The 13731-nt window shown below is 39.7% G+C and overlaps 1 protein-coding gene across 17 annotated transcripts in view; it reads left to right on the top strand.

Moving 5' to 3' along the window:
- MAGI1 (membrane associated guanylate kinase, WW and PDZ domain containing 1) overlaps nucleotides 1–13065 on the top strand; it is a 598529-nt gene extending 585464 nt beyond the window's left edge. For 13 of the 17 annotated variants that reach the window (XM_042453464.1, XM_042453468.1, XM_042453467.1 and 10 more), the window contains 5 exons: nucleotides 483–573; nucleotides 713–773; nucleotides 2403–2549; nucleotides 5590–5728; nucleotides 10203–13065. In XM_042453464.1, coding sequence (XP_042309398.1) covers nucleotides 483–573; nucleotides 713–773; nucleotides 2403–2549; nucleotides 5590–5728; nucleotides 10203–10963 — 1199 coding nt within the window. In that variant the 3' untranslated portion in view covers nucleotides 10964–13065. Of the gene's footprint in view, nucleotides 1–482; nucleotides 574–712; nucleotides 774–2402; nucleotides 2550–5589; nucleotides 5729–8676; nucleotides 8766–10202 lie in introns of all 17 variants that reach the window. The other 4 variants (XM_042453471.1, XM_042453470.1, XM_042453469.1 and 1 more) reach the window with 1 other exon arrangement.
- The last annotated feature ends 666 nt before the right edge of the window (nucleotides 13066–13731 follow it).

Below are 13731 nucleotides of genomic sequence, written 5' to 3'. Positions count from 1 at the left end.
TGTTGTTGTTTTTTTAAAAAAAGTATAGGAAAATTGATCTGGGCCACACTGCTGTACCTTGTGAGACAATGAATTATAGACACAACAGGGATGGGAAGTAGAAATCCCTGAATGGCAGAGTGCAATTAAAGTAACATGAAATCCAGACACATAGTCTTAACTAACTAGAATTGTTCTCCTGTGCACTTATCTGTTGACAGCTACTGCGGGGAAGGGGAAATGCCACTATTATGCTCATGGATGCATTACTTTTTTCTTATTTCTTTCCCGCACAGTAAAGCTTTGTAGGCAATCTCTTCACCAGTGTGTTGTTAAATAAATATGTAATGGTTAGCTGCTTGTATAATCAACTCTTGGCAATATGAGGTTTAAAAATGTATTTGATACCTTTGAATGCGTCACTCCAGCCCTGAGAAAGGTTGTGTGTGTATTGTTATCACAAGAATAGCCTACCTCACAAAGAGCATAATTTTCTTTTGCAGAATCCTCCAATGCAACTTTATTGACCAATGCAGAAAAAATAGCTACAATTACAACCACACATACTCCTCAACAGATGCAACAAGAGACCAGGTCAGCTTTTTCATCTGTTCCAGAAATGTGTTGATCTGTTTCTCTCTACTGCTTTCCATAGATCTTAATTGCCAAAAATTTATAATTTCCTCTCTCTCCCTTTTCATTCCCTTCCCCAACCTCTTATTAATGTTAACAGAAACAACACAAAGCCAAAGCAGGAGTCCCAGTTTGATTTCAAACCAACCACAACCTCACAGGTAAAAGCATCCTTTTCAAATCCATTTCCTTGTGATTGCTGACTATTTTGGTTTGCTTCTGTTTGGTTTGCTAGTCCGTGCTCCCCTGCAACAAATCTGCATTGTGGGGACTTCCTCCCTTCTCTCTATATGTTAGAGAAATATAGATCACTGGTGATGTTGCTTCCTACTAGAAGTGCACTAATGTTGATAGGAGTGTGGTGAACTGGAAAGGCTACTTGCAGCAGACCAAACTACATTGGTCTCCGACTCTGCTGCCAAAATCCTGGTCCATGCCTTAGTGATCTCACAACTTGATTACTGTAACATCCAGGCAGGGCTTCCTCTTTCTCACCTCCGTCCTTTAATTTCTGTCCAGCATTCAGCTGCACGCATCATCACATCCGCCCACCGCTCTGACCATATCTCTCCTTTGCTGGCATCCCTTCACTGGCTCCGCCTCCCTTTCCGCATTCGGTTTAAGCTCCTTCTGTCCACGTTTAAAGCCCTCCATGGGCTAGCCCCTCCTTACTTATCAGACCTTCTTTCTCCTCACCTTCCCACTTGGGCCCTCCGTTCTGGTAGTCAAGGTCTGCTGTTCCAGCCCAGGTTTTCCTCTGCTCCATCTCGGATTTGCCCCTTTTCACTCGCTGCCCCTCACTCCTGGAACCTTCTTCCCCTGCAAACAAGAGCCATCACTTCTTTAACCAGCTTCAAAACGGAGTTGAAGATCGTCCTGTTCAGAGAAGTGTTCCCAGGCCTTGCATAATTGTCACTTGCCTCCCTGGATGAAGATTAACCATCCATTATGAAGTCAAGTCCTCCCTCCAGTCCATCTGCCTTGGTGGTAGAGAGGAACTGCTGGACCTCATCCCCTTCCCCACCACTACTCCCTTCTCCTTTTGTGTCGTGTCTTTTTAGATTGTAAGCCTGAGGGCAGGGAAACGTCTAATTAAAAAGACTGTATGTACAGCGCTGTGTAAATTTATAGCGCTTTATAAATAAAGGTTAATAATAATAATAATAATAATAATAATAATAATAATAATAATGAAAACCAAAGGCAACTGTTACATAATATTACAATTCACAATGTGTATGTAAAATGTGTTGCTTCAGTTTAGCCAGAGTAGTAAATCGTGTTTTGTATGGTACATTTAGATGGTGAAAATGCAGCACAGCAGAGATCCCAATGTGGTTCCTCCATGCTCTAGATGGCTTTGTGTTTATTTCACTAAGTATCAATATCTTACAAATCTGTTACCTCTTCTACTGAAAATTGCCATAGAAACAACAGCAATTATTTCCTCTGCAATGTTAATTTCATATATGAAAAATACAAAGATAAAGTGATTCTGTATTATCTCTCACATTAGATGATCACTAAAATACTTCCTGGTGATTTATATCAAGGACAACCATTCAACTCGCTTCTGTTCTCTGTATACAATGAGATTATTTTAAAAGCCTATGACCTTTTCACCTTCATTACAGTAACAACTGAGGTCTTTACAAACAGATAAACTTTGGGAACAAGCCGGATATAATTTGTTGTTCATATCAAGTATTTTGTTAAAAAAAGAAAACCTAATCTTTTTAAAATATTAAGTGAAGTTAGTTGCCAATTGACTCCTTATTCCTTTTCCCTAGCCGGAGCAGGATTTTTACACAGTTGAGCTTGAAAGAGGACCCAAAGGTTTTGGTTTTAGCCTGCGAGGTGGCCGGGAATATAACATGGATCTCTATGTGTTGCGGTTAGCAGAGGACGGTCCTGCTGAGAGATGTGGGAAAATGAGGGTATGTCTGTCAACAGTCACCATTTTATATGATCTACCCCTTCACTTTCTCTAGGTAAAATATCTTAAAGGATCAGTGTGTGTGTGTGTGTGTGTGTGTGCACTGAATTTGGTACTTTTTACTCTTCTTCTTTTTAAGGAGAAGGTGTTTTTAAGCCAGCTTCCAATAAGTAGTTCTCTGCAAGACTGCTATGTAGTTGTTTCATGAATTTGAAGAGTGAAGGGGACTAGACCTTTGGGAATATATAACATCTTCAACCAAAAGTCTAACTTATATATCCATAATTTATACATACTTATATATACATATACTTTGTGTGTGTGTGTGTGTGCGCGCACGTACACACACACATATATATATACCAATACTAATCAAATCCATGGATTTTAATAGTATTGGTATATACACAGTGTTAGTGATGAGAGTGTTTGGGACAGGAAGCAAAGAACTTCTTAAGCATACCTCGCATAAGCACACCTCTGGTTTACCTCATTCTTTGATCACATGATGCAGTTCATCTCACTGGATCAGAGACTACCCTGAAAATTTTTCTGAGCTTTGAGAACAGTGTGATGTGACCTTAGAATTTCATCTGCAGTGGAATGAGTTCTGAGTCATAGGGGCTGTGCACACCACCCCTAAAGGAGCCGCCAGCAGCAGCTTCCATTTTCACTAGATCAGGGCTGTAGCAACCGCACGCCGCAGCCCCACTCTAGCATTTCCAGGGCACAAAAAGGAGCCCCAAAAAGCAGCTCTTTTTTGCGCCCTGGAAAGGACATGATGGCCATGGTGCTGCGGCTTTAAGGCGCTCCTCTGGCATTGTGTCATGCGGACAAAGCGCCAGAAGAGCGCCATGATGCTGTGTTCTCATGTAGACACCATGCCACGACTCCACCCCCAGGCCAGCCTTCATGGCTGATCTGCACAGCTCCATAGCCATGTTAGTCTGGAATATCAGTATGCAAAGGGATCTTATAGCACCTTCAAAACCCACTGACCAGAAGACAGTGTAGCATAGGGTTTTGTAGACTTTGCCTACTTCCTCAGATGTATGGAGTGATATGATGTCCATACCCAAAAGTTTTACATTTCTATGGTTATTTGAGTTTCAAGTTTGTTTATTGGAGTTTGCTATTTGAGTTTTGGGTTTGCATTTCTATGGCTATTGATACAATCTGATAATAAAGGTCTTTCCTGGATATCAGTTCACTCCATGCAGCTGAGGAGCTTATGTTATGATTTCTTTTGCTCAGTGAGTCTCAAAGATGCTAAGTATCTTTTTGCATAGTGTAGTAGAATGTGTTCACCATTCCTTCAGCCAGAAATAAGAATCAAGGAAAGGAAGGCACCTGTATAGAGACAAGGAGAAGAAATACATAGGTGCAGAAAATATTGTTACACTGTACATTTGGAAAAAAACCTTCCTAAGGGATCTGTAAAATATAAATACTGTGCTCTGTACTCTCCATATGCTCTTCTGTAAAGTACAGTGGGCCCTCCGTATCCGCGGACTTGCCATTCATGGATTTAAGCATCTGCGGACGGCAAGCCCATGGGGTAACAGAGGAGGAGAAGAAAGGAAGAGAGGGAGGAGGAAGAAACAGAGCTGCAGTGCCAGCTGGGGAAAAAGAGGAGGAGGAAGAAAAGAGGTGGCTGCAATTGCGCAGTGGTTCCAGTGGCAGAAAGAGGAGAAAGAGTCGGAGGAGGAGGAGGCAGCCCCCTGACATGGTGAGGGGAGATTCGGGCGGCCAGGGGGAGTCCTATTTTCCCAATGGTGCATGGCCACATGGCCACGCCACCATTGAGTTCTATGGGACTTGAGCATCCATAGATTCTGGTATCTGCGGAGGGGAGGGGGATCCAGAATGGATCCCCTGTGGATACTGAAGGCCTACTGTAGTTGGTGGAACTCCAACAGAAGACCCCATCAAAAGTTTGGCAATATGCCTTCATAGAGGTGACTGGACATATGAAGGAAACTGGGATATGTCTGTCACCATTTGAACCAACTGTCTTCTAGCATGGGCTTGATTGTATGAATGTAATACAAGTGTCAGAGCATGGCTTTAAATGGTCACATGAGAAGACACAAAGTCCAGTCCTCAGACTCAGATTTCATTAAATCCAGTTTGTTCTATTAATTTATATCCTACCCAAAGTAGATACTTAATATTGGCACTAATATTCAGTTTTTACAGAATATTAAAGCCAGAACAGATTAAATATATATAAGCATATCAGTAATATATATATATATATATATATATATATATATATATATATAATCAAGACTGTTTTAAAAAGAAAACCATTAAAAATTCATTAAAAGAGAGGACACAAAAAACAAACAAACTGCCCCACCAATGCCCATCAGCCCATTCCAATCAGTTCCTAAAAGCCCAGTGAAACAGGAAAATGTTAATTTCCTTGTGGAAACAGAGCAAGCAGGGAACCATCCCAGCCTTTCTAGAGAAGGAGTTTGAAAGTCTGGGAGCAGCCACCAAAAAGACCCTATCTCATGTATCCATCAAACATGCCTGGGAAGACTAAAAGATTAAGAGGGGATACAGACGGGCGGCTTTATGCCGCCCATTTTTGCCCCTCGTCGGTGCTGTGCCAGCCACATGGCACGGCACCAATGCACTCCCTAAAAAGAAGCCACTGTAGGCAGCTTCTTTTTAAGAGCATCATAATGGGGCTTGCGCGCCATGATGACGATGCTTCTGGCAAGCGCTATTTGGGTGCTCGGATGCCTGCACATCATCATTGCACGCCTCATGTGAACGGGGGCATGGCAAGATGGCACACTGGTGCCGAAAGTAGGGCTGGGTGCGTATGGACGCCCAGTCCTACGGAGCCCTAAGATCGGCCCCAGGCAGGGGGTTGGACTGGATGGCCCTTGTGGTCTCTTCCAACTCTACGATTCTATGATTCTAACCATCTGTACCAGGCCTAAGTTTCTATCAGTTCCAATTCTTTTATTCATTGCCTGCCTTCGAAAGTTTTGCCCTAATCATTAATTTTTTTATTGTTATGGCAGATTGGCGATGAAATTTTGGAGATCAATGGAGAAACCACAAAGAACATGAAGCACGCTCGAGCCATAGAACTAATTAAAAATGGTGGCCGCAAAGTTCGCCTCTTTCTGAAACGTGGAGATGGCTCTGTACCAGAATATGGTGGGTCAAACTATGAAAACATTCCTTTTCTTCCTCCTGGCATCACACCATGAATGATATATCTCAAGAGCTGAAGCGGGGATCCTTTTTTTTTTCTCCCTCTCCTTTCTTTTTCTCTTTTTTTGTTCCACCAGTGTCTTACCAACTTTGGCAACAAATGGTTCATTGCCTCGCTTATGCTGAATTTTCTCTACATATTTTCATCCTTTGCTTGCTACTATGGACTTCTGTGGGGGCACAGTGTACAGGCAAGATCATCTTGAAAGCAGTATTTTTGGTGATCGGAGGGGGCAAAAACATAGAGACAAAAAAAACCCTACTGTCTCCTGTCTGACTAAACAAGGAATGTTTGTTGAACTGTGCCAAACTGTTTCTCAGCGGATAAATTGTTTCCTCGTCTTCTGACCATGCAAAAATGGGAATCCTGTATTATCTTTTTGAAACTGTAGCCTTTGTTGGGCTTCTGTCCTTGGCTTTTTGTCTGTAATTGTAGGCATGAATTCCAAGATGGTGTCTGGGCTTTTATTGTCCCCTTATATTTATGTAAATATTTATAAATTTATTTTTTAAAGGTATGCAATACAAAAGTATATACACTTGGACCCTCTCCCTTGCCACCTCCCTTATCCTTTGGTATGTATGTTCGTTCTCAACTGTGTAAGCTATGAACAAATTCAAACTGCCATTCGCAGTGTTTGTCATAACAGAGGAGCTCACATCTTACATGATCCATGCCAAGAGAAATATATCTGGTATTAACATACACACACTCACACTCACACACACACTCCTCTTGTCCAGCCATGTATTTAAGTTCCCTAGGTAGAGGTTTTAGGTGGCTTAGTATTGTATATAATATTATTATGTCTTATTTATTTGAGATGCTTATTCAAATGTATGCCCTAAATCTAGGGCTTTCCCAAATATAATTGGTTTCCAACCAGTTATGATTTATAAGCACATAAATGAATAGATGTCCTTTATGCTTCCCCATATTTGGGATAATAATAATAATAATAATATATCACTTAATTATATCCTTTGGCCTAAATCCCATTGCTAACCCCAAGGAGTGTAGACTTAATAAGAGTGAGTGTAGTAAGTGTTGACTTACTATTCAGCATTTGAGTTAGTGGGTCTGCACGAGCGGTGACTAGCAGTTGGAGTTAGGATATACAAAGGTTCAAACTGTCCTTTTCTATTTTTGTCCTCCCCAAACAAAATGGAGAAGAAGAGAAGTGGTTGAGTACCACATGGCTGTAGGGGAAGAGATTATTGCACAGTGTATGGGTCTATTTTCACTAATTGTTTTTACATGTTGGGAAACAAATCACAAGTTGCCCCCCCTTACCCACATAGCACACACAAATGTACACTGATAAATTGGCACCAAATTGAACTGATCTTGCAGATGGTTCAGTACCTGTCAGATGTCAAAGCAGTTTCTCCTGAAAGAAATGAAATTGAGGTTATGACCTTGATCCATGTCAAGCTGTTTATAATGCCACTGCTAGATATGAACGGAAACCATCAGGCTTCAAGAAAAAAACCTGAAGAGTTAAAAAGAAAAGAAAACTTGTGAGGAGGCACATATGCCAACATGAAAAGCAGACTCAATACAGTTCTTTCAGGGGCAGCCAAGAACATATTTGAAAGGAACATGGGAAAGAGTGGCATAGCACCCATGGAAAAAGTTTTCTCAAGGAAAGTAGTACATTTTAAGGCTGCTTGGCGGCATAGATAGAGTGCTAAACTGGTTAGATGGCTAGTTCTGCAGTGAATACCACACACTTCTTATGCCTTTTATTCCTATCTCTGTTTTCTACAAAATGTGACTATTTCTCACATAGGCTATTTTCATTTATAACATGCTCAAGACTTCATACTCAGTTTCCTGCTGTTACACCAGATCAAACAGTCTGGCTGGCTTGCTCTATACTCTTAAATTCATCTCTACTATTTTGTCATACAAAACTCCTGTGTTTGCACTTCTGTTGTACAAACCACTCAGGTGGCCATCTTTCTGCAGGACTCAACTTGTGTAATGTTCTTTCTACTCTGTCTTTTCCTATGCTCTTTGGCTGTAAAGTATTGTATCATATGCTAAACATTGCAAATATATCCTGTAAAAACAAAAAAAGTGCTTCACATCTTCAAGAATGTCTGTTGCACTGAGGATGAAAATCCAACACCAGGGTGTGGTGTGGGAGCTGCTTCTTTAGTTTGCTTGTTCTTTCTTTCTTTTTAATGTTTTTGGCTGCAAATAACTTTTGAATCACATAACAAACAAAGAAACAAAAAATGCCATTCTCGAGCAAGGGGCTGCACTGGTGCTGCCGTATGCCTGTAACATTCGGGGGCTTTGCTTCTTCGGTACTCTTCACAGCACTCACTAACAAGTTGCTTCAAAAATGATGTTAGGTTCCAATATTTTTCTGACTTGATTGGAACGTGCTTCTCTAATGAGGCTGTATATTTTTGTAATGAGTTTTGTACTTATTTTTAACGTTGTGGTCTTTAGTGGGCTTCTTTTTGTTGTTGTTGACTGTTAATTGTTTTTCCTCTAACATTCTGTCTCACTGTTCCAGTTTTGTCCCTTTCTCCCTCTCTCTCTCTCTCTCTCTCTCCCTCTCCCAGTCTCTAAATCTCTCTGCCTCCCTCTTCCCCACTCCCCAGAATGGATGCTTTAGTTGTCTGGGTTACCTAATCACCTTTTTAAAATGTTTAATTACAATCTGTTGTTTAACAACTGCTGTCTCTGCAGCCTTATCTTTGGGTGATGCCTAGACAATCCTGACTGGAAAAAAAGAAATAAAATTTTCTTTATTCTAAGATTTTTAAAAAATGAAGATTTTTTTTCTTTCCTCTTTATTATAGGGAATCTAAACATTCTACTTTTCTTTTCTCTTTCTCCTACTTTTCTTGGTGCCGGGCTCTTCCTTCCTCAGCGATGATACCTCCTAATATCGCTGCATGTATGAGAAATGACAAGCTCGGGGAGTCTTGCTTCTACCTTATGGGCCATAATCAAACTACGGTTTGTAGCTAAAATCAATACTAGGTGTTTCTGTGCTGTGGCCTAATTCTCTCACATTGCTTTCCGCTTTGCTATATTTCTGTATATATGGCAGTTCATTCTGAGCATCCTACAGTTCCTTGAATTGTAAGTACGCTGCACATCATGGTCTCTTGTGACAGGCTGCAGGATGCCAAAATAACCTGGCATCATTGGAAGAACAAAATATGGTCTTCTTTTCTTCTTTTTTTTAAAGCAAGTTGATACAGTGAAAGTCATATGTGGTTTCCACATAGAAGTCATCAAAATAAAGACCTGCAAATACCAAAAGTAATTCAGTTTGTCAAGAAGAGAGCTTATATCTGAGAAGAGCATTTAACATTCAAAAGTAAAGAAAAAGTCTTGAACTCCAAAGTGTTTGTTGGCTTTAATCATTGTCATTTTAATTTTCCTAAAACACCTTTTGGTCTCCTACTAGTTATTTAATTCCATATCCATTAAGGTGTCTTACAGAAGACATATGTGTTTACCTTTTTTCTTTTAAGAAAAAAACAACGATACAGTACCTCACAAAGTAATCGTACTGCAAACTTTCCTCATTTTTGTAATAATTCATAATCATCCATTACAAATTGTTATAACATTTTGAATTCACTGTAGTACAAATTCTTTCCTTTTTTTTCAAGCTTGCATCTTTTATATTGCACCAATATTCCACATTTTAAGACCCATTCTGTACATCAAAAAAGCTTTCCATTCCTATAATCAGATCAGATCCACCCCCAGTCCATCACCTCTCATTGTGTGTGCTTAAGTTGAATCATTGTGGCAAAACCAAAACTATCCTCAGTACATTCTCATAAAAATATCAAAACTAACTGGGACTAAATTGTATTCCCTCTGTTTCCAATAATGGGAACTAAAAAAATTTGGTCTAAAACTTTTCACTGAAAATGGTATCTTCAAAGAACATGACTGAGAAATACTTTTGTACACTTGCAACAATATTGTAAGTTGTAAGGACAATGTAAAAGCCCTCTTCCCAAGAAGACAATTCTATTTTTCTTTTTTCTTTTTAATGAAAAGATTATTTTTTTAATGGTTTTTCTACACTGGGAGATGGCAACCATGAAAGGAAAAGGAAGATATGAAGGTATTAATTCTAAAGGACAACACATTCTCGTATGAACCTGGGAAAGTTTAAAATTCTCCCATTCGTGATGTTGAGGAGATCAGATTCTGACATGAGGTGGACATAAACAGGACAAGCATCAATACTAATGTATAACTCCTATCCATTGCATTTACAATGAAATTAACTAAGCTTCAGTAAGTCTCCTACTGACTGCTTAACAATTGTTTGTTTTTGTCACTAATGAAGTCTAAGGAATGAATGACTGGTGTCAGGCTCTAAAATGAAGTCACTGGTACAAAACATTTTGTTGTTGTCTTTTTCAGACCCCAGCAGTGACAGGAACAGTCCAGCCACAGGCTCACAAAACGTATCGGAAGTGAAAAACATGCCATCTGACAGACGACAACACTCATCATTGGAGCCCAGTTATCCACCAGATCTTCACAAATCATCACAACATGGAGAGAAGCGGATATATTTTAAGGAACCCAAAGGCAGTAGAGAATTTGGCAGACAATCCAATGAGCACCACACATGGAATGGAACTTCTAAAAATAGCAATAGCATGACAGGCAGGAAAAAAGACAGGTCACCAGAAGGAAAGCGAGACCGACAACTAGAGAGAATGGTGATGATCAATGGACAAAAAAGAAAATCTCCCGAAAAGAGGAGGGAAGGTACTAGGAGTGCTGACAATACTTTGGAGAGAAGGGAAAGACATGAGAAGAGGCGAGACTTTTCTCCAGAGAAACGAAGAGAGAGATCACCAACCCGCAAGAGGGATGGCTCTCCCAGCAGAAGGAGGAGGTCACTGGAAAGACTAATGGATCAAAGGAGGTCTCCAGACAGGAAGAGAGAGAGCTCACCCCCTGAAAGGAGGGCAAAGTCAACTGATAGGAGAAGGGAGAGGACCCCAGAACGGAGGCGAGAGAGGTCTCCTGATAAAAGGAGCAGAGATGATCGAATCTACTTAAGAGAGAAGGAAGAACGCACTCTGAAATATGACACTAGTAAAAATAACAGGCACCCACCCGAGCAAAGACGGAGACCCTACAAGGAGTGCAGTACCGACCTCAGCATCTAGTGGCCTTTCAAGCAGTCAGAGTTCCTAAGAAGGAAAGTAGCAAACCTGAAATCCATTTTAGTTTGTCCCATCAAATGCCTCCAAAGTCAACATGCAGATGAAATCTAACCATGAAAATATGTACAAATATGTTGTGCCTGGTATGACAACATCAAAGTATTTTCCAATGTATTTCCTTAAAAAAATAGTTGCCAAATGTTCATCCTGAACGATTATGAAATTGCGTTCTTACCCGAATAACTGGTAACCATAATGGGCATAAATCCTTTCCTATTAGTAACCTTTTGGTTTTGTTGGTTTTGCTATGTTGTTCCTTCTTTTTAGTTATTTGGAGGGCAAGCCAAGCAGTGGTAAACAGTTTTATGATCAACAGTACTAGTTTGATCTTATTGTGATCCACTGTGATGATATACTGTATATTGGATTTTCTAAAAGATGGGTTGGAGGAAGAGGGGGCTTATTCAGTAAAAATAAGAATTATGATCAGAAGGAAGATTTTTTTTCCTTTAAAGAACATATTGCTCAAATTAAGAGAACTAGTGAAAAGTATACTATTGTGGGATGAAGGATATTTATACAAATCCACACAACACAAGATGTTAAGGAATTTATAGTGTGTTCCATGAACAGTGTGTACTTTCAAGTCTCCTTTAAAAGGAAGCAAGGTGGCCAAAGACTGATAGCCATCCTGTATTGTGTCATGCACGTGACAGACCATCACATTTGTCCATATTTGCAACACGTAATGATACTTCACAAAGGCAGCACCGCTGTGGGTCTTGTTCAACTAGCAGGACTGTGCAGATGAAACTGGAGCCTGAATGGTATCATTTGTCTGCTTTGAAGGGGAGTTTTTGTTAATTTTGGTTTGTGGGTCAAGATGCATTTTGAGGAACATCTGCTTGTTTCATTGAGTGGATTATAATGCCTTCAGGTGAGGCTAAATATTTTAGTACTTTGATTGCCAAATGGAGCTCTGTCTCCATGTTTTCGTTTGTGTTTTCTTTTTCTTTTCTTTATCACTCACCAGTTGACCATTATTTGGGACAGAAGATGAAAATGCAATGAAAATGAGATGTACCAAGGATTGTCAAAAGAAGAAAAAGCTGGAAAGTTTCATTTGGGGGCTGTTGGTATCCAGAAATAGCTTATGCTGTACTTTGGACATTAAAGAATGGAGGGAAACAACATAAGGCTCTATTATATTTTTTTTAATGGCACGTTTGTGTGGTAAGTCTGCTGTAGTGCTAATACGAGATATTAATGGATTTCTGCCTAGCTGAGCCAAAAAAATGCCGTTACTGTTGGACCACTAAAGGTTTTAAACTGCTGCTTTTTATTTTACAGTGCATTGATGTGTACATGTATACTGTTTCACCATTTTGACACACTCACACCAAGTAAGGATTACAAGTCTATCACTGTTGTTGCCATGGTACTGTAAAGAAAAAGAAGAAAGATGGCCAATTATTGTGTATACAGAGTTTAAATTGTAATTAATAGAGCCTGTTGAAAGCAAACAGACAAAAAACTGTTGCCTTTTTTTCTTGTATAAAAGAGACTTTATGACAAAATTTAGCTGTGAGGAATGTGCTAAGTGTTTATATTTCTGGGGGGAAATGGAACAAATTGATTCATGGGGATATATTTTAATGTAAACTGAATCAGGTATGTAAAGATGTTTTAAACAGGAGACTATATAAGTAACTCTGAAGCTTTTGTTGGTTTGAATATCATATCTTTCCTCATGGTGGGGGCTTGCCTGTCTGACTCTTAGGCACTTGTGTGCATTCTCTGTCTTTGGTCTTCATTTCTTGCAGTGTGCTATAGTCATCATGCTCTTTTCTGTGTTGATGAAAAACAGTACGTGGGGCCAATCTTTTTTATAAAACACTATGCATATATAAATACTACATTGTTCATAGCTTTATTTGACTTATTCGGGTTTATACATAACATTAGTATAAGTAGATGTGGACTTTACCCAGTATAAGATTCTTTCCTTGGGACAAAACACAATGTATATGATGTAGTTTACTAAGAAGGAAAGAGTCTGTGAATGCTATTTTTATTATCAAATAAAGATTTCCATACAAAGCATATATATGACTATAGTGGTAAGATTAAGCACATGTTGACCCATTGTATCTTGCTTTTTAAAAATTGTACCTAACAAAAACTTGATGTGTACCTCCCTCGAGGACACAAAGGTATTCTCCAGGTACTGTATATGAGCCTTCTCTCAATGCAAATGTATGTGTCTTAATTCTCTCTCAATAGAGACAGGCAACAATGGTGGCATCAGCGGCACATTTTCTATCCCCGAGACCCTCCTGGGAGCTACATGGACTGCAAAAATACTGTCAAATCGTAATCCAGTTCTGGTTATGAAAAATGTTGTAATACTCCCTCGGAAAATGATACTCTCCTTTATTGGAGGTTTTTAAACAGAGGTTGGGTGACCACCTCTCAGCTGCTACCTTTCCTTGTTATGTAGTGGGACTGAAAGATCATTGGGTTTCTCTTCCCACTCAGTAAATCTGTATTTGTTTGTTAAACAGTGCAAGGCACCCCTGCAGCCTATTGCAATTGCTGTTACTGGAGTTTTCCAGGAAAGGTAACTCAGCACATTTTGTGAGGGGAGGACAATATGGGGAGTCTGGAGACTTTGGAGGGTGCATGTGGTCCCAGGTTTGGAATTTACAAGCTCTGAATTGGAAGACCTGTCCCTACCACTTAATGCTAATGTGACACATAGAACTGTATTG

The sequence above is a fragment of the Sceloporus undulatus genome, chromosome 2, assembly GCF_019175285.1.
Source record: "Sceloporus undulatus isolate JIND9_A2432 ecotype Alabama chromosome 2, SceUnd_v1.1, whole genome shotgun sequence".
NCBI classification, from domain to species: Eukaryota; Metazoa; Chordata; class Lepidosauria; order Squamata; family Phrynosomatidae; genus Sceloporus; species Sceloporus undulatus.
The sequence above is the reverse complement of the archived record's forward strand: the minus strand, read 5'-3'. Positions and strand labels throughout refer to the sequence as shown.